Here is a 21757-nt window from a genome sequence, read left to right on the forward strand (position 1 = left end):
AGATTTAACAAAATGCATGCAATCATTTAATCAACTAACATGTGTAACAGAAGTCCAGTATTATTACATCTAAAACACATTCTTGTAATGTGCTGTGTAGTCTAGACAGAAAAGTTGCTTTGCTGTAGAAACTAATCCATTTACTTTGCTGTTGCACTTGGAAATTCTTTGTTTCATCACATAACCAAGAACTATAAACTGTGTTTTATAGTACCGATACTTGAAAGCTGCTAAATGTTCCTTTTGTTTTTACCAATTAGTTGTATCAGCTATACAACAGATATGATCTAAAATGAAGCATATATTTCCTAGAATGTTGAATTAAGACAATTCAAAAAAGGCTAGTGGTGTAAAAAATATACCATCTTATGCCCATGCTGTCAGTGGTGTGTCAGATGGTTGATTTCGCAACTTGTCCATACCATTTATGGCAGCTTTGAAGCATCCTGTAGTTTCAATAGTAAATATAGATTAGCAACATGTCACTAACGTTCTTTTTTTCTTTCTCTTTTTTTCTCTTCCATCTGCCTTGTCCTGCTATCACCTGGCCAGTCTGTGCTATATTTAGCCTTTCATAAATACAGCAGTACGATTTCTCTTTAGTACTAAACTTAGTGAGGTTAACTGCTGCTGCTGCTGCTGCTGCTGCTGGTGGTACTCGTAACTGCACTGCTACTATATCTGCCATCTGCTGTTGCCTTTGTCGGTTAACAACACCACGGACCAAACTATAGAAAGAAAGAAAACTGGAGAGACACACACTTCAGGCCCCTTGTGTTTCTTGATCTTGCTGCTGTACTTCATGTAAACAGGAAAAAAAAATCCATAATGATTTTCAAAGAAGTCCACTCCATTGTCTTGTTCCCTGTGTATCTATTAATGTGGCTGTACACTGCCCTTACCTTTGTCCCATGGTATTTCCTTACTGATGCCCAAAAGAAACAGACCATGGCAAAGCGGATAAAAGCCAAAGCCACGTCTGATAAGACGGAAGGCCCATATCGTTCTGTGGATCACTTCGACTCGCTCGCTGCGATGACTTTCCCTGGCATAGACACTTTGGACAAGCTGTTTAGCCATGCAGTGGAGAAGTTTGGAAAGGCTGATTGTCTTGGGACCAGAGAGGTTCTGAGTGAGGAAAACGAGAAGCAGCCATCTGGGAAAGTTTTTAAAAAGGTAACAACTTACTTGAATTATTTTAACAAATGGTTGTACGGATTTCTGGTTGGTGTTTGTTCTGTAAAAGAGTATATAGATTTCCCAATTGCAGAACCAATCTCTACGTCATGGTGTTCAACATCCATGCAAATATGCTTTGTCTGGGGTGTTCATAATGTGTTCCTTTTTCTTACATGCGAGTTGTTTAATTTCATGTTGCTATCCCATACTTGCAGTTTTTACATTCCTTTTTACATTCCTTTCCAAAGTTAAAGTTAGTGGTGCCAGTTAGCAACTTTAATTGCCATTTTCCCTATTTTGGTTAGCTTGCCTAACCTGCATGGCTCCTATCAGTAAACAGACTTCGACAAGTTAAAATATATATCATAGTGTGTGTTTTACAGCAGTCCACTGTAATAACACAATCATCCAATGGAATAGGGATTCACTTAGACTTTTCTGACAAAACATTTATATCAGTCTTGAACTGGCTTTAGATCCCAGAAACCGAACAAGTGAAGGTGTAAGCAGTTAACTACATTTATTGATAGTTGACCCTGAAAGTAACAAGGACTACTGCAAGCGCTTGACTTTGAGTGCTTTAAAAGCACAACGCTGCCAGCTGTGAACCTTTGTTGTGTGCACATTAGCGTCAAACCCATGTTAAACATGCAACCAGGTGGCGGTCTGGTTAATTGACAATCCAGTTAACAGACTTCTGGATGTTCGAGTGTATTGTACTTTCAGACACACTGTTTACCAGTTTCCAATTGGGCAGCAGTGTGGAGTAGTGGTTAGGGCTCTGGACTCTTGACCAGAGGGTTGTGGGTTCAATCCCCAGTGGGGGACACTGCTGTTGTACCCTTGAGCAAGGTACTTTACCTAGATTGCTCCAGTAAAAACCCAACTGTATAAATGGGTAATTGTATGTAAAAATAATGTGATATCTGTATAATGTGAAATAATGTATAATGTGATATCTTGTAACAATTGTAAGTCGCCCTGGATAAGGGCGTCTGCTAAGAAATAAATAATAAAGTAAAACCCTGATTATCGGGCATTGTCTCAGTAGTTCAACTTCTCTTTCCATCCCTAAGTGGTCAACTACAAGATAGTAATGCTCTCCAATCAGGGTTCCATGTCCTTAAAAGGTTTGTGTTGCAAATAACCAAATAAATAAATGATTGGATTAATTCAGACTCTTCCTTCTTTTACAGTTAATTCTGGGTGAATACAAGTGGCTTTCTTATGAAGACGTAGATGCTCAGGTGAAGCACTTTGGTAGTGGTCTGGCTGCTCTAGGGCAGAAGCCAAAGAGCACCATCGCCATCTTCTGTGAGACTAGTGCAGAGTGGATGATTGCAGCTCAGGCTTGTATCAGATACAATTTCCCATGTAAGTACCATGCTTCTCGATCCTAAATCAATCCCAAGTTACAAATTTTCATTCCATATTTCTAATGAGGAAAAATAATAAATGTATATTTAATAGGTTTTAGTTTTAAAAACATTTGCAACCAGCGAGTGCCAATGTTTTAGGCACTTGTTTAAAAAGAAAATGTATAACCCTGTTCTTTCCTTCTACCAGTGGTGACTCTGTACTCCACACTAGGAGAAGATGCAGTAGCATACGGTCTGAATGAGTCTGGAGTCACCCACCTCATTACTAGTACAGAGCTTCTGGAAGACAAACTTAAGGTGAGTCTATTGAAAGCATTGTCATTTTAACCTGTAGTCAGAAGACTTTTTATAATGGGTGCTATAACCAAATATGAACGCTCTCAGGGAGTGAGCAGTTTTCAACCGTTTTTTTTAATTTTTATCAACTTCCTTTTGTCATATTTCCAGGACACCCTTGTAAAGATAAAAGTTTTAATCCTGATGAGAATAAAGTAAAAATGTAATTCTGCCTTTTGTACAGACTGAGATGGGTGTTTTCCATGTGGGTGTTTCAAAGCAAAAAAATAAATAAATCAATACAGAAAACACAATGGTTCTGAATGGGCAACGCAAATGAACCTGTGAAGACAGACATATGGTAGTAGTACAAAAAGAAACGTGGTTATAAATACAGACAAGCATTTTATTGAAAAGTCACTCCTTTAAAATATACTTAATTGGGGGTAGTTCTAAAACGCAAGAAGAGATGCAGTTTTAATTTTATCATAATAGAATGTGCCTCTTTTCTCTATAGAGTTTTAATTTGATCATGACAGAATGTGCCTCTTTTCTCTATACAGTGTGTGCTGTCGGAGCTGAAGAATCTAAAGCACATCATCTGTGTGGATAAAAAGAATATCAGTAAAACGGGTTATCCGAAGGAGCTGGAGGTTCACAGTATGGAATCTGTGCAGGCGCTGGGAGCCAAACCTGACAACTGTGAGTTCAACCATCTGTTTATGTTTAAAACTGAAATGTTATTTTGCTTAGTATACCTTGCATTGCATTTGTTTTTAGTACATTTATCACTTGTTGCTGTATTGCGTGTAGTATACAGTGGTGTAGAAAGCTGTTGTGAGAGGATTGTTTTTAAACAGGCACTGTAGAGCTGGGCTGTGACGTTGTGCTATGTATTTCACATTGTTTTTTTTTTTTATATAACGTGTGTTTTTCTGGGTGTTTTTTTGCAGTAAGTGTAGAACCTTGCAGACCTGTCCCCACGGATCTTGCTGTCATCATGTATACCAGTGGTTCTACCGGCCGTCCCAAAGGTGTCATGATCATTCACAGTAACCTGATAGCAGGGATGACAGGACAGTGTGAGAGGATACCAGGACTTGGGTAGGTAGATGAATAAGGAACAGTCTGCTTTACTGGAAGCATAATCGTTTAAGCCATTTCAGGCTTTAGCATGAGATTAATTAGAGCTCCGTTAAACAGATTTTAGGTCACAGGCTTATGTGTAACTAAATAATCCAGTAGTTAAGCCCATCAGCTATGCAAGTCTAATTTGTAACTGCATTTCCCAACTAAAATTCCTCCTACCTATTTATCCATTTGTAATATGCAATGGTTTAACCTACAAAGTGGAAACACAAGTATCCACACGATTCTCTGCATTGTTAAAGCCAAACTTTCCTTTTAATCCTTTAATAAAAATTGTCAAGTCTTTTTATAAAATGAGAAATATGTAGCTGAAATGTTAGTGTTACATTTCAACATGTAATGCATGTTCTGTGCTTTCTTTCTTAAAGCCCAAAAGACACCTACATCGGTTATCTGCCCCTGGCCCACGTGCTTGAAATGACTGCTGAAATGTCTTGTATGACGTATGGCTGTAGGATAGGATATTCCTCTCCACAGACTCTGTCAGACCAGGTGAGGGTAAAGTGTGGTATGGCTTAAGAACTAGGTTTACCCCAGGTTAACAAACTGGAACTGGCAAGAGTAAGGACCTGAGGCAGTGGGGATTTATGATGTGGACTGGAGGCTACTACGGGACCACCAAGTGTACTTGACCAGAGGGATTAGTTTGGCCATTTATTGGGCATTGCATTTATTGGGCTTCACATTGATTTGGCGTAACGTTATCAGACTCTGAGTTCATGGAGAAGAGTTTTAGCATAAAGAGGTCAGTGATCTTAATGCATTTTATTTGGATTGGAGTGAGTTCTCAAATCTCAAATGTTAATTCTTTGTATATAAACAGACACACATTGTTAGTATTGGAGTCTCCTGTTTCTTTGAGGCAGTAGGGCTACAGTGTTTAATGCATTTTTGCAAATGAAGGTCAAGTAATCACTAAAAATGTAATATAATGTTACAAGAAAGCAATCTTTTAAGGAGTGTGCATTGGTTTAATAAGTACATGCTGATAAACATGGTTTCTTGTATCTGTGTTGTGCAAGTATAGGGCTATAAAATGCCAGGCCTTGTGTTAGATTGACGTTTGTTTTATACATATGTATTTTTTTTTCAGTCCACTAAAATCAAGAAGGGAAGTAAAGGGGACTGCTCTGTCCTGAGACCAACCCTGATGGCAGCTGTGCCGGTATGTACATTAAATCCTTTTCACGGTTCAGAAAGGGGTCTGTCATAATTTGTGCTTCCACATTTTTTATTTGTTTTTTTAAAAATCTAGAACAATCTAAAATGTAATTCCTTAATGAGAAGCCCATGAGGTAAATGTGAAGAGCATGTAAGAAAGAGAATATTTTTGTTTCCAAGATATTTTGGTAGTGCTACGCTTCACATTATTTGTAATATGCAGTGTCATCTTGCACATAAGTTATGTTGATGGCTTGTCTGGAGGATTTTGAAGGCACAGATAATCGATTTTGAATAGTTTTAGTCAGATGGTCTTCACACAACTGAACAGTATTTGTGTATTCAAAGCATTTCTAAATGGTATTTATTCATGGCATCTTTGCCAAAGCATGTGTTTTCCCTGGCATCATTTTCTAATTTTCTTTTTGGTTTATGCATCATTGATTATTATTTGTTACTATGGTCCTCGCATATGATACACCATGTTAGTAAGCATTTGCTCCTTGCCTGTCATTTCTGTATCTCCTGTTTTGATTTGGTTTAAAGGATATATCATTTGGGTGACGAAGTAGGACAGCTCTGTCTGGTTCTCTCATGAATGGAACGTGTTTCTCTAGATGTAGCAGATACAATCTTATTAAAATGAGCAACCATCACTGACAAACCAATTGCTTGTTTTGATCAGCAGAAGAATGTAGTTGTGTAGATCCTGTGGTTTAATATCTCCCTGTGAGTGCAGGAAGCAGACATTCATATACATTGGATTCAAGGTGAAACGGGTTCATTGGTTCCATTCCAGGCAGGAGTGAGGGCTAAACCATTGAAAGATGCTCTTTGGTTTGTTAAATGATTTCTAAGGAATAGAATCACACATGCTTCTTGTAAATGTTCTTTCTCATGTGTTTGTGTCTGCAGGAAATAATGGACCGGATCTTTAAGAATGTAATGTGTAAAGTTCAGGAGATGAATTATGTCCAGAGAACTCTTTTTAAACTAGGATATAACTACAAACTAGAACAGATCACAAGGGGATATGATGCTCCACTCTGCAATATGTAAGTGTATACTCTTAATGCAATTTTATGTTATCTTTTAGGTACAGCTAGCTTGTATTTGCAATATCAAAAACATATATTTTGTTTTTAATATCCTTGAGTAAATATATTTACCTTCTGTTGCTTCATATAAGTTATTACGAACAGAGAAATGGTCTTGAAGCTGGTTTAGCTTAAGCAGGTAAAATTTTATAGGGTCGTATATGTTCCTGATACTGATGAAGGCACTGCTTTTCTTAAGATGTGTATACTGCTGTACTAAAGGCAGATGCATGGGCTGAATTGTATTTGAATCTTCAAAACAGGCTGCTCTTTAACAAAGTGAGGGCCTTGTTGGGGGGCAATGTGCGGATGATGCTGTGTGGTGGGGCCCCTCTCTCTCCAGCCACTCAACGCTTCATGAACATCTGTTTCTGCTGCCCTGTGGGGCAAGGCTACGGGCTGACAGAGACGTGCGGAGCAGGAACCATTACAGAAGGTGGGTGATTTAGACTAGCCCTCCTTAGCGCTGAACTGATGGGGCAGTGTTGCCAGATCAGAGGTTTGCCCTCCAGATCTAGAAGTTTAACGTTTCTGCTACATTTTTTAATCTGAGGATTTTCTAAAGGTCTGTAAATATTTTTGTTTATCCCTAAGATTTATTCGTAATGTGCAAGTCCTTCCTTTAATAAGATGGCGGATGTGCTATGAAATCAAATTTCTCCAGACTTTAGATTTTCTTTAACTGCCACAACATTGTAAGATCACTTCATGTGCAGCAGATGTTAGGGCCCATATGCCCACAGAGTCTGTGCTGCATAGAGTTTGAGCGAGGAGCACAGGTGGGGGCCTAATACTTGTTGCAGAGGAAGTTAATTTAGTTGTAAGAGCAGTGTTTGTGTTGTGCCTATATATGAATATATATTCTGGAAAATGAAGAAAACAACTACATTTGCAGAATTCTTTTTTTTACAATTTAGCTATGGTGTGCCAATATAATATTACTGTAGGTTAATTTTAGAGGTTTCATTTTTTTTTTTTTTAAAGAAATGTACTTCAATTGTATGCAATTATCAGGTATAGAATTAAATGTATTACACTGTATATGTTACTGATTGCATACGCTGCTTTGCAATATCTGGCAACACTGTGCTGGGGAGATATGACGTAGGCAGCAGCAGACAAAATTGAGTTTTTTGGTAAAAATCAAAGTAGTGGCGGATCTGACACAATTTTTTTTTTTAGATCTTCATTGCTATTATCTGAGGAATAAAAGCTATTTTTGTTTTTAAGTCTTTAAATGCAAAGAAGCTTGCAGTGTGTTTAGACCATAACTATAAAGGTTTACTTGACTAGCAGCATTCAAAAGGTACAGTACAAGTACAGCCCTCGCTGTTAATGTGGAAACTTTTCAATGTATTTGTTGTAACACAGCCAGATTAATGATGTGTGATATGTAAATCTGTAGCCCTCCACATTCACTTCCTTTTGTTGTTTTATCTACCGGTAATATGGAAAACATGCCAAACACTTTAGTGAATGAATATGTGTGCTTTATTACTATTTCCAAGGGCAGTATTTTAATCCTCGATGACCTTTGAATTCAGTTGCTAGTTAAAGGTCTTGTCTAAAAAATTAGACCTGTCATATCACTGTCAATGAGGCCACTTTGGTAAGCCAGGACAGCACTGATTCTACATGCTAGTGCAACGTTTAATTGTTCCGTACACACAAGTGGCTTTTTTCAGTGATTACTGTCTTGCAAGCTTGAAAAGCTACAGCAAAATAAGGTTTGCAGGATAGCCAATAGTATTGCCACTAATGTTCCTTCTGAATTCATTTGAGCAGTCTTGGCTATGCACCTGACAACAAAGCCTGCACCAGTACCAGCTCTCTGTGGAAGTCTGTCAGAGCTGCCATCATGCCCATTGTGACAAACAGAGTTGCAATGTTTATATATTGCAAAACACATACTGGGGTTTGCATAACAAATTAATTATTTGAGGGACAGTCCATTTACACAAGAGTGTGTTTTTCCAAATGTTTGCCCAACATCTGAATGCAAAACTACTACCTGGAGCTGAATCATAAAAGTAAATACACAAGTGAATACAATGTCAGCGATAAATAAGAGGAGTTTTTTATTACTGTTTTAAACTTTCATCTTTGATCAGCATTTAGATTATAGAACCTACATTCTGTGCAATAGCGAGTAGCTTGCTGTACTTCAGGGTGTTGAAGATTAAAAGAACATGTTTTGAAGTGTAAGGAGGAAATCTATACCTGTATATCTAGGCTCTCATGTGGGTCTGTGCTTGTTGTGAATTTTTTGGTAGCTTTTTAAAAAAAAAAGTCTATTCAGGATTTGTACAAATCACTGTGGCAAACTACTTACTCTCTTCAGACAGCAACAATAGAAACACCCTACCTGTTTCTACTGTTCTTACCTGTTACCAACCTTGTATTTGCCAAACTGGATATAATATATATATTTATGTATAAGTCGCACCTGTGTATAAGTCGCCCCCCCCTTTTTGAGACAACAATTTTAGGAAAAAGCTTATAGGTCACACTGGTGTATTTTCACTCCCCTCTTTTTAGGACCCCCTAAAATAGTAAGTCACTCCCCTCTTTTTAGGACCCCCTAAAATACCTAGAAAATAGACTTATACAAAGGTTTATATATATAAAAAATAAAAATAATTATGAATTATTCTAAAACAAATTATGAACTGTAAAAAAACTTTCTAAATTGTGCTCATGAGTGTTTTGGCATGTATAATGTTTAATCCCATGTTTCTGTTTCATGCAGTGACAGACTACAGCACTGGCCGCGTAGGGGCTCCCCTAATCTGCTGTGAAATAAAACTGCGAGACTGGCTTGAAGGTAAGAATGGTTTTCATTAAATACTGTACTTTTTGTACAGAGCTAATGATCCGTTATTTAGGGTAATATAACTTTACAGACGTCAGAACTGCAGCTTCAAAACTTAATAATAACCAAGTTTAAAAAAAATATATATATCTATCTATACTTGCATCATTGGCATGTCCCTACAAGTCCACGTTTCACTTTGACTGACCATTTCTCCTGCACTATAGGTCAATTTAAAAAAAAAAAGTACTTCTCCCTTTTCACTATTATGTAACAAGTAATGGGACCACAACTTACACAACTTCCTAAAAGGCTGCATAGAACATTTAAGACTTACATTGATGGGGCCCTGTTGCCTCGAACACAGGACATAAACTTGTAGATGGAGAAATTATAAATTGGCTTCACTGGGAAATGAAAAGGGACTTGTAAAAATGGTATCCAAATTAGTTTGGAAAACCTTCCTTTAGGCCTCTTCCACAAGCTTGTACTTGTGAGGAATGTGTCTGTCGAATAGTACTTTTAAAAAGCAGATGTTGCCTCAGGTTGTTGATATTTGTTGTGTTTTATATGGCTGTCTTGTGTGAAGTTCAGATTGATAAAGTACACAGCTCTTTACAGCACATTCTCATTTTGTTGTGTGTTTGTTTTTGCACATACATGTCCCCTTGAATTTAAAAACAGCAGTGAATACATTCAATTTAGTTGTATCTTCGTTGGTGTAGCGAGTGTTGTGGATGTATAAACAGGCCAATGTTTTCTTTGTGTTGTTAATCTTTAAATTCTATGCATCTTTATTCAGGTGGCTACACCAATAAAGACAAGCCCAACCCCCGTGGAGAGATTGTGATTGGTGGACCCAATGTTACAATGGGATATTTTAACAGTGAAAAAGTCAGTGAAGACTTCTTTGTGGATGAGAACGGGCAGAGGTGGTTCTGTACAGGCGACATTGGCGAGATTAATCCTGATGGCTGTCTGCAAATCATCGGTCAGTATTTAGAGCATCAAAGCAGCAATAACAAAAACACAACACTGTATTAAAAACAATATGACCAGTGGAATCTCTTTGCAGTTGGTTTCCCAATCTGTTTATTCCATGCATTGTGCAATATATAGGAAACTAGCCACATTCAATATAGAGGGGGCGTCACAAAGACTAGTAAACCACAAGTGTGTATGTTTGTCTTTGAAATCCCCGCCCCTATATCCCCACCCAAGTTTGTGGATATCTGACCTGTAATCATAGTTCCATGACATTACATCCGATTATGTATATACGCTATTGTAAATGTGTGTCCTACATCAATCAGTAATGTTGTTCTTTTCTAATTCTGATTCGATTTGCAGATCGTAAGAAGGACCTAGTAAAGCTACAAGCTGGAGAATACGTATCCCTGGGAAAAGTAGAATCAGCTTTGAAGAACTGCTCACTCATCGATAATATCTGTGCATATGCAAACAGGTACACATTTAAATAGGTTTGCTGTTGCACAGGAACTGTACGTTTTTATTCGAAAGATGTAATGCATATAAAATGTTTCATTATGCAAATCTTACTTCAGTTTGTTTGATGTTGATAAGAGTCTAAGAAGACTTAAGAAGGCCAGGTGAATACTCCTAGAAATTTCTTGTATACAAACGCCAACTTATTAAAAGGGAAAACAACCAGTGACCTGCTGGCTTTGCACTGGAACCTGACATTTCAACCAACAGTTTCTCCAAAACACGGAAATGAAAAACTGACTGGGTTGTTCTACTGAAAGAAGCTGGTCTTGTCTCCGTACAGACTGTTTTCGCCAGTATACTTGCGCCCCCTTGTGGATGTTAATAATAAAGCACTTGCAAGTTTCTCTTAGGGCACCATACAAATGTAATAACCTATACCTACTACTTAAGGTTGCAGTACATTAGATTACTCCCCGCCCCCCTGACATTGATATTTTCGATCAAAATAACAGCACCATTATCATTTGATTAAAACATGCACTAGTCCTAACAGAGTCTACAGTATGTCTGTAACATCGACATTTAATGAAAATGTACACCGCCTTACGTCAGTCTACACAAATGTGTATGTTTTTGGTAGTGCTATTTATCTGCTTCTGTTTTAATGACTTATTGTGTTTTTTGTTTTTATCTGCAGTGAACAGAATTATGTAATAAGCTTTGTGGTACCAAACCAAAAGAAACTGACCTGGCTCGCTGTCAAAAAAAACATTGAAGGATCATGGGAGGAGCTCTGTAATAATCCAATCATGGAGGGCGAAGTGCTGAAGGAGATTAAAGAAGTAGCGACTTCAAGTACGTAATAAAATAAGATCTACCTTGGACGTTCTAAGCATTTTTCAATGGTCTCAGTTCATGCCGTCCATTAATTGTACAGTTTTTTTGGGAGATTTTGTAAAGATCAGACTGCTGTTCTATTATCCCCTCTTTTAGCTGATGGCTAGAAGGTGCAATATGTTAATATGAGTGTTTTGTAGATCACAATAATTTCATAAATCTTTCCTGTTTTGCACTGTGATTAGCTTAGGTCTCAAATGTGCAGTTTTGAACAAAACTCATGTATTTTCTTTTTAAAATATGATCTCTGGTACTAGATCTGTTTTATTTGCCTTATGGTGGGTTATCTGTTTGAACTTCCTGGGTCATTTCACCACAGCAGTGTCTTCTGGATCCAAGCACATTAAAAGCATGCAGGTTAGTAGGGAAGCAGATGCTGGTTATCGACAGGTAAAAAGCCAGTGAAGGGGTGAGGACAGTTTCACCCTCCAGGTAAAATAATCCAGGAAGTTTAAGACCGTCAAGTATAGAACCAGATATCATGTTTTAAAATGGAAGTACATGTTGTTTCTTAAAAAGGTGGTGGAGATGGTAGAGAAAATGTATGGAACTATTTGGTTAGTTACAATTTACTTTTCATGTAGTGCTTTTCATCTTTGGAGACCTGTTTAGGTTTCAACTTAACCATTAACCTAATAGACAGTAGTCAAAACCACTGTGCAGTCAAATGTCAAACTAGTGCAAAAGTTTAAATCGGCTTTCTGACAAATAAAAGAAACCTATTTTTCTCCACAGTAAAACTTCAGCGTTTTGAAATCCCAGTAAAGGTTCGATTGAGTCCAGAACCCTGGACCCCGGAGACAGGTTTGGTAACGGACGCCTTCAAGTTGAAGCGAAAAGAGCTCAAGAACCATTACCTCAGTGATATTGACAGAATGTATGGAGGGAAATAGAGCTGCCCTCTTGGGGAAAGGACTGGGCTGGACTATGAGTAAAGTTCTGGTTAAAAAACTAGCAAAAGCGATTACCCTTAAACTCTGAAATATTCACTGAAGCTCTGCGACCTGGTGGCATTTTCATTCTGAAATGAAATATTTAAATGTTATTTATAGAGCCGTCTGGATTCAAAGGGGCCCTGTGTCGCTCAATTCACACTAGATACAAAACACATTTATTGTAAAAGAAGTTCAGTTGGCCTCATGTGTTTTCAGAGTGCAATTCTTAATGTCATCGTCCTTTTAAATGTAAAACACAAAATGGTCCGAGTCAAGTGAAAGACAACTGTTTTAAAACTGTTCTATCTGTTGGTTTTGATTCATTGTGGGGGAGGGGACGGACCTGGTGAGATACTATTTTAAAACTGCCATTCATTTTCTATGTTATCTACACACGTCTTTTGTAACTGAAGTAATTGAACTCTTGATTAATGTTGTATATGAATCTTCTGTACATTTTGCAAATATGTTTCAGCGTGTAAAAAGGGAGTAGGTATTCCAATAGCTGATCCACAGACAGAGTCGTTATTTAATTGACCAAAACATTTCAGTGTAGTGATTGGTGCGGAGCTGTGTGTTGGGAGATTCTTGGCAAGCTTAAAAGATCCTGATGTCTGTCTTTTTTATGGCACTTCCCTGATTCCAGATGAAAAACAATGTATGGCAATATACCATGCCTGCGTTTAAGAAACAAGGTGTTTGTTAATATAATTCAATTCCTCTCAAAGACGTAGCTTTGTGCTTATAGCTCTCAGACTTGATTTAACAATGCTTATTCACATTAGTGCAAATGATCAAAGGTTATCCAAATTTTATATATATTATTTTGAGTGTCATGCTTTATTTCACCAATAGTTCCAAGAAACAAACTGGTTTTGTGGGTGTGGCTATTTATTTATTTATTTATGAGCATTTATTTAGATATTACCGCACGGAACCCTAATACGGAACCAGTACAGATGATATACGTTGCACATTTCTTCTAAATATATACTGCATTTGCTATATAACAAGAAAAAAAAAACTATTGGTGAAGAGTATTAGTGTCCAGTCTTAATATTGCATCACTCAAATTGAAACTTCAGAGGTGGCCATTTTCAATGTCGGTATCTGTAGCACCTATTTTTTAAAAAAATGTTAACAAACTGTGTATGTTTAGAAACAGATACAGCAAAAGGGGTTGAAGAATTTTGACAAAACAGTAAATTCAGTTGCAATGTTCTGTTTAAAATAAACTGAGAAATTATTTCAGAGACTATTGGTGGCAGTATTTTTCTGGACATCTGGGTGCTTTGTTTTGTGTCGGATACACTTACAATCATGGCATCTGTATTGTGTTGAGCACTGGCCCTTTCAATCAGGGACTAATTATGCTCCTGTGGTCAATATAATCTTACTGAAGAAAATGACATGTTATTATCTCTTACTGAATTAGCAATATTATCACTGCCCTTTCTTCTGCTCCGCGAACGATCTGGTTATTCAGATTAATAAAACACAGTGCTATGGCATTCCTAATACCAGATCACTGCACTTGGAGTTAATCTAAGCTATTGTACTACACAGGAAATGAATATATTATGTTGTGTAAATATGCATAGCTGCATTAAAATAAAACAAACAAGGGAAGAATCACGAGATCTTCAGTATAACATGGAGACCATGATAATTTTTGAAATACTATAAGAAACTTCATAAATTCAATGGCTAGAAGTCTTTCTCAGTCTTCAGTGATAATGCTGGTAGTGCAAATAAGATGATGAATTTTAAAGTCTTTGTTATCCCCCCCTTTTTTTAAGATTACTTCATTTCTTAAAAACAGATTTAAGCCAAGATAGAAATCTTCCAGCTTTCACTGTGCACTATCCCTACATTGTACATTGTGTAAAAACAAATCTTACCATTTTTAGTTTTGCACTTGTCCTCTCACTATTGCCTAATATGCTGTATTAATGTATTTGTAATTGCAGGTTTAGTTAACCAACTCTATATTTGAAAGTTATTTTATACATTGAAAAACAGTACAGCTGGGTTATATCTATGCTGTGTGTGTGTGTGTGTGTGTCTGCGTGTTAGTGTTTTGTATATTGCTAAGCATTGCTCAGACTTTCAAAAGCACCATTTGTTTCTGCCGATACATTTGTCCATATGTTCATTAAAACCTGCTTGCATGTAAGCTATTGCTTTCTTCAGCACAGTTGCTTTAAATGGCACAAACCATTATTACATTTAAAACCCAATCCTTCAAAGATAGCTTCTGTAGTTTTTTTAATATAAAGAATGTATTTTGGAGCAATGGAATATGAACAATTCAATTTTCAACAAATCTTTTGCAGTACAATGCATCGATTTATTAATTCGGCTCTTCCAAATCATAAATTACAAAAACAAATTCCTGAACCCTCCTGAAGATTCTCTCATCGTTTGGGCAGTGAATCAAATGAAATGCGTTTTAATGTTGAAAGTTTGTATGCAAAAGGCCAATTTTTAGAGGATTCAGAAGCAGTAAAATATTCCTAATAAATTGTTATTACAGAACATTCCGTCTTTTATAATGAACGTGTTACTTGAACGTGTTTGTTTGGATAATATTATGTAATCGGGTTGCACAAGGAAGAAACAGACCAGAAGATCAAACTTTTCAGTGGTTAGTAGCATTACAGCCAGGTAAAAAAACAAAAGTTTGATGCATTTTCCCATTTTGTGTGTAATATTCTGCTTTATGCGACAATTGAACACAAGTACACTGATGATGTGGCGCTCTGTTTTTTTATTGGAGTTGTGTATCTAGTGTAGTGCATAGTAATTCTTAAAGTAAAAGCTTTTTTCATCAAGCACATTTTTATGAACTGATGGCAAAATGTAACAGAAGCAATGTCACATAGTTTACATGGGTAACAGTTCTGAGAGAGAGAATTATGTATTTTTATAATTTATTTAAAGTTGTACAACACTTGAAACAAAGATAACTTGTGTGTAAGATCTTGCAATAAAATAAATATGTTAACAAAAGGGTGAATAGCTTTTATATTTGTCACATCCGGCTGGCGTACAAAATGCATGTTGGGGGATCAGATTTTGGAATTGTACTTTTAGCCTTTATTTATTTTTTACTTATATCATCTATATATATATATATATATATATATATATATATATATATATATATATATATATATATATATATATAATACCCTTCTACTTTGTCAGTTAATTCATTCCCTATAAATTCAGAATGAAGAGTCTATTTAAGTGCCCAATGCAAAGACTACTGTGGGATACACCTTAAAGTGTATCCTACAGTATTAAAAGAAATGCGTGCATTTTAATTTTAAAACGTGATATCTCCTGGTACTACTTTAGGTTGAAGGGAAATCTCAGTTTATATGCCTTTTTCTTGGGTGTCTGTTTGCACTTGTATTTCCTGGATCATTTTACCTCAGCAGTGTCTTCTGGCTATTGGAGAAGCAGCTGTTTATTGACAGGGAAGAAGCCAGTGAAGGAGTGGGGTCAATATCGCTCTCCAGGTGAAATGTCAAAAGGCATGTCTTTCAAACAGAGTTTTCTTTAACCTAATGTAGGACCAGATACCATGTTTTAAAATGAAAATGATTGTATATAGCGAAGTAATTTGATGGAACTATTGTGTTTGTTCTCATTACTTTTAACATGGGATGATTACAGGTTTGTAATGGAACTAGGCTTGTTCAGAGGAGGCAGTCTCAGAATAAATTCAGTTTGTGTATGTAACTGCAACATGTCACTGTGTGTGTGTGTGTGTGTGTGTGTGTGTCTTCAATTTGCACACAGCCTTGCATACATATTTTATCCCCATATAAAAGGTTATTTTAAAATAGTTCTGGGGAAAAAATATTGCTTTTTGAGTAAAGTTATTTTGTGACAAACGTCTTCTATAAGCCAAGATACTGGGTTTATTGGATATTTAACTACTGTAAAACCGTGCAATATTTTCAGCTAATTTTAAAATAAATACGGATATGATTTTTTTTTATTTATTTTTTTTATATATATATAATGTGTTCTAATATTATACATTAATGTTCATCCCAGCACTATTTTAAAAACACCTGTTAGGAATCTCTCAATATTCCAGTAAGAAAAACATAAGAAAAATATAAAAAGGCAGGATTTGGGGAACAATGTGTTTTTATTTTGTAATAATAATAATAATTTGCTGCTCTAAACAAAATAACTGATAAGTTGTTCCTATTGTATACCTTATGTTCCCAGAAAAATATGATACAAAAAATTAGCTGCAGCACATGCAGCAAACTTCATGACTGTATTGTAGTTTAACACATTCTGTAAATGAGACTAGCTTAGAACTTGAGCTTTGTAAAATGGCAGAACGTTATGAATGGAATTATAATTTTTTTCATCTGAGGTTTAGACAAAGTACGCTTTCAGTCTAGCTGTGTTCTGTGCATCACTTCCATTACAATGCCATCCTTGTGATACCAGCACTGTCCCATCTTTTATCAGGTATATGTTTATTCAACTGAGTTTATATAACCTCTGAGATATTTTTAAACTAATTCATATGATGAGGTTGGACAGTTTGTATATTGATTCTGAAAAAAACTTCAGAAGAAAAGAGAGTTCAGTTCTATTAATAAGTAATAGGGGTTTCCTTATTAAGAGTGATTCAACACCTGCCTTCCTTTGCTGTTGTTTTGTTGTGATGTTGCTATTTACCGCAAGGCTATTATATGAATTCTATGTCCTGTCTGTTTTAAGTTTTTAAAATTTTAGACACCTGGAGATGTGGGAACAAATAGACTGTATTATTTAAATAAAGTTTTGCGTTTTTATTTAAATCTTTCAGTTTTGTTTTGTTGTGTGTGTGAGTGTTTGTTTGCTCATATACAGAAAGTTTACAGTTCATTACTATTGTTTGAGAATTTGGGTGCCTGATGGCTGTTAAATTAGAGATAAAGTTCCACTGCCAACATCCGCTTTTTAAACCTGCATAGTTTCCTTATTTTAATATTCTTTGTAATTTGTTTTCAAATAGCGAACTCTTTAGGTTTCTACTGGTAGGCTGCGTCTTTTATTCATGTCTGTTTCCAGCATTCTTCCATAGTTTAGCCTTAATTCACTGTACTCTATATTGTAAGAACCTCGATGAGCCCAGTTTGTTTGTGTACATTCCCCTAAGATAACATTAGTTGTTGGGATACAAGCTTCAGTCCCCTTTTGAAATCTGCATGTCATTCTGCAAGCCAAAAAGGAATGCTGCTTCTACTTTTCATAGTATAGTCATTATTAATGGTGGTCTTTAGGCAGGGCGAACAGAACGAGATCTGGAATACTTTAGTTAATAATAAACCCTGAAATTCCCATTTCTAGTCACATTGCTTGTAAAACACACAATGGCTGGATCAACAAATATCAAAACTCAGTCCTGCTCTGCTTTTCAAATGGCATCTCCAAAGCTCTCTTTTACAGTAACTCAGGAAGCAAATGAATGCTGTTGTGTTCTTACATTGCTAATATTTTCAGGAAACCCCAGTAAAGCTGGTATCTGTAGATAAGGAAACAACTTCTATTTTTTTCTGACCTACTTCTTTCTTCCTCTGCTGGCATGTATGTTCTTATTCAGCCTTGGTGCTTCTGATACAGTGTTACGTGCCTTGTTAACTCTGACAATCAGAATTGTATGTATAAATTGATTATGCATGAGACACTGTCCCTGTGCTAGGAGTAGCTGCAAGGGTGGAGAATAGGAAGATGGTGGGTCACGAATGAACACAATGAAAGGTAGGCAGCTTGGTTATATTTAAAGTTTACTGTTCAATTGGTATAGTGACATGTTCCCGGGGTCGGGGGGGTGCTGTCTGTCCTTTTAAATATTCATATCATACAGTCAGTGCAAACTCACCTGCCAATCCCTTCTTTTAAAATAAACTTCACTAAATATTTAAACACAAATTACTTTATATTAAAATACATACAAATAAAATACACACACAATATAACAAGACTAAAGGGCCAATTTACTGAAAATCTTCAGAGTTCTGTTATACCATCTGAAATTGCAGTTTACTGTTCAAGTAATTTAAAAAAAAAGGGGCCCCTGCAGCTAAATTCATTATCCTGCTGAACTTGTAAATGGAAATTCCACTCCATTCTGCATGTATTGTTACACACAATGAGCTTGCTAATAAGAACAAAATTATTATTATTATTATTATTTATTTCTTAGCTGATGCCCTTATCCAGGGCGACTTACAATTGTTACAAGATATCACATTATTTTTACATACAATTACCCATTGATACAGTTGGGTTTTTACTGGAGCAATCTAGGTAAAGTACCTTGCTCAAGGGTACAGCAGCAGTGTCCCCACCGGGATTTGAACCCACGACCCTCCGGTCCAGAGCCCAGAGCCCTAACCACTACTCCACACTGCTGCCCCAAAAGAAATGGTGGAAACTGGAAGAGGTTAAGGCTACTCACTAAAATGCTCAGGGAAATTATATATATTAAAACTATTTTTTTAAACTTTCATTTATGAATAAAAGGCAAAATAGCTGCCATTTATGGGCTCCTAAAACATTTTCCAAACTCATTTGCATACCATTTTTACAAGTCCCTTTTCATTTCCCAGTGAAACCAATTTATAATTTCTCCATGCTACAAGTTTGTGTCCTGTGTTCGAGGCAACAGGGCCCCATCAATGTAAGTCTTAAATGTTCTATGCAGCCCTTTAGGAAGTTGTGTAAGGTGTGGTCCCAATATCTGTTACATAATAGTGAAAAGGGAGAAGTATTTTTTTTTTTTTTTAATTGAACTATAGTGCAGGAGAAATGGTTAGTCAAAGTGAAACATTGACTTGCAGGGACTTAGGCCAATGATGTAAGTATAGATAGATATATATAATTTTTTTTTTTTTTTAACTTGGTTATTATTAAGTTTTGAAGCTGGAGTTCTGATGCCTGTAAAGTTATATTACCCTAGGCTACAAATAACGGATCATTAGCTCTGTACAAAAAGTACAGTATTTAATGAAAACCATTCTTACCCTCAAGCCAGTCTCGCAGTTTTATTTCACAGCAGATTAGGGGAGCCCCTACACAGCCAGTGCTGTAGTCTGCCACTGCATGAAACAGAAACATGGGATTAAACATTATACATGCCAAGACACTCATGAGCAGACATCTTTGCCAACTTTGGTCATGGATGCTGTTTAAGAAGAAAAAAGGCTACTGTCTCTTTAAAAAGGGGTTATTTCTGCAAACACATCTGGAATGACTTGCAAATTCATTACACACACTTCTCCACAGGATGCAACAAGTCAGGCTGAAGTAAAAGCAGCATTCACGGAATCAAGGAAATAAAGCTGAATCAAGGAAATAAAGCAGAAAGGCTTTACAATTATTTGTGTACAGGATATTTTATTTTACTCGAAATGGAAATGAATTTAACCGAACATGATCGTTTCGCCATTTATCTTCATGGGATTTTGGAAGTGTTGGAAAACAGAACAAAGGAACAACAAACGAAGAACAACGAAAATGCCCACGTGTTCATTTTAGTCATCATTATATTTTACGCTGCTCTTGCTGTAGCACTGCTGCTTTCTCATTCCAAAGCCACACTGAAAGAGAACAAGAACGACCCTTATCACATCTACATCAAGAAGAACTGGACCGCCGCTGATCCGGCAAAAGGGCCACAAGAAGAAGACAAACACAGGGTCGAGTTTGAACACTTGCTTTAGTTGAAGCGTTTGCTGCTATTTTATAGGAGCTCAGATGACACTAAGTAAAACATTAGAGACTGTAAATCCAGAATTAAACTGAAGAACTCAGTACGGGACATGCTTTAGTTGCAACTGTTTAGTGGGGGGTTGGGGGGTTGGGGGGGGGGGAGTAAAAACAGTTGTTTTGAGACATTTTAATGTGATTTTCGCGTGTCAAACAGTACAATTAAAGTCCACTTAATGATGCAACAAGCGTGTTGCTGTTGACATCGTTTATCAGATGTTTCTCTTTTTTTTGGAACGCTGTCCTGGGTCATAAGTATCCCCGATACTCAGTCTGGACTTCCTAAAGTGATGGCGCCGAGGTAGCCGCTAATGGGTTCGTGTTAAAGGGAAAACGGGAACGCCCAAGAACGGAAATGTAATGGAAAGTAATGAAAACTTGGGAGGCTACTACCGTGCATTGATGGAATACGAACTTCAGACAAAGTTACACAATTGGAACACGGCAATATAAACTAAACCATGCACTTGTGCCGCAGTACAGAACACATGTTCATTGTGGCGCCCCGTTTGAAAACAGTCGACCATACATTATTATTTATCAAGATATCTCATTGTGGAACTTGGAGAGCTGTGTAGAATAATAGCTTCAAAATATTTGTGGGTGGTGGGTGGTGGGTGGTGGTACAGGTTTCAACCCATCCACACCCGTCACAGACTGAGACTGCAAGTGCAACTCAAAAGAAGAGACACACTGAGCTTCTGAGAACCTAGCTTCTCTGTAACTTCTCGCTCCTCAAATGCGCCACATACTTTGTATTTAAAAAAAAAAAAAAAAAAAAGCTTTTAAAATTACACATTTAAAAACACAATAACACAACATGCTTGCGATTCATTTGTTTTCAAAACCTCGTACAAATGCAGGTAGTAAAAAATATCGGTGCTCTTTAATGTTTAAATCCACAACACGACTGCGTTATTGTTTTGACTGTAAATACTGCTGCAGTAATATTTGTGTTAATGACACAAAAAACACGATACGTTACAGTTTTGTAAAAGTGAATTGAAGACAGTTCTTGAACTCCAATATGACAACATGCATTTGAAAAAATATAACATGTGTAGGACTTAAAACATTGTGGTGACTTTGTAAATACTGTAGTAGAATTGTTGTGATATGTTTCTTTTCAAATGCCACTTTTAAAATCCTGTGCTTGTAGCATATGTAGCCGTATGTGTTCTGCAAACTATTTAATTTAACAAAGCCACACGACTATAATATCCACGGTAAGATCTCAGTGCTGTACAGGAGTAATGTACTACCAGCGCAACAAGATAACAGTTCTGGAAAAAAACATTGGTTTTATGGGTGTGATTCAACAAATATTTGTTCGCAAATATTTATGGACTTACAGTAACAGCTTAACAATGATTTCCCTTATTATAGAATGCGTTTGCAGTGTGAATGCAGAAAATTATTTGGCTAGCAGCCCTGTAATTGAACATGAATCCCAGTTTCATACTGCTTATATAGCCTATGCATGAGCTAGATTGTACACTTTAAATTTATTTATTTATATATATATATATATATATATATATATATATATATATATATATATATATATATATATATATATATTCCGTGCTTTATACTAATCTGTGTTTTCCAGAAACATTACTGTTTGAAACA

At 36.5% G+C, this 21757-nt stretch overlaps 1 protein-coding gene across 7 annotated transcripts in view; it reads left to right on the forward strand.

Annotated features, from left to right (window-relative positions):
* The window catches only part of LOC117412232 (long-chain-fatty-acid--CoA ligase 4-like), a 30860-nt gene extending 15514 nt beyond the window's left edge, over positions 1–15346 (forward strand). For 4 of the 7 annotated variants that reach the window (XM_058989157.1, XM_058989158.1, XM_058989159.1 and 1 more), the window contains 14 exons: positions 553–1176; positions 2376–2553; positions 2746–2855; positions 3398–3536; positions 3788–3938; positions 4352–4475; positions 5077–5148; positions 6060–6199; positions 6505–6677; positions 8991–9065; positions 9856–10044; positions 10404–10518; positions 11200–11357; positions 12135–15346. In XM_058989157.1, coding sequence (XP_058845140.1) covers positions 829–1176; positions 2376–2553; positions 2746–2855; positions 3398–3536; positions 3788–3938; positions 4352–4475; positions 5077–5148; positions 6060–6199; positions 6505–6677; positions 8991–9065; positions 9856–10044; positions 10404–10518; positions 11200–11357; positions 12135–12292 — 2130 coding nt within the window. In that variant the 5' untranslated portion in view covers positions 553–828 and the 3' untranslated portion in view covers positions 12293–15346. The remainder of the gene's footprint in view (positions 1–552; positions 1177–2375; positions 2554–2745; positions 2856–3397; positions 3537–3787; positions 3939–4351; positions 4476–5076; positions 5149–6059; positions 6200–6504; positions 6678–8990; positions 9066–9855; positions 10045–10403; positions 10519–11199; positions 11358–12134) is intronic. The other 3 variants (XM_058989162.1, XM_058989163.1, XM_058989164.1) reach the window with 1 other exon arrangement.
* The last annotated feature ends 6411 nt before the right edge of the window (positions 15347–21757 follow it).

Source organism: Acipenser ruthenus, chromosome 16 (genome assembly GCF_902713425.1).
Source record: "Acipenser ruthenus chromosome 16, fAciRut3.2 maternal haplotype, whole genome shotgun sequence".
Classification (NCBI taxonomy): domain Eukaryota; kingdom Metazoa; phylum Chordata; class Actinopteri; order Acipenseriformes; family Acipenseridae; genus Acipenser; species Acipenser ruthenus.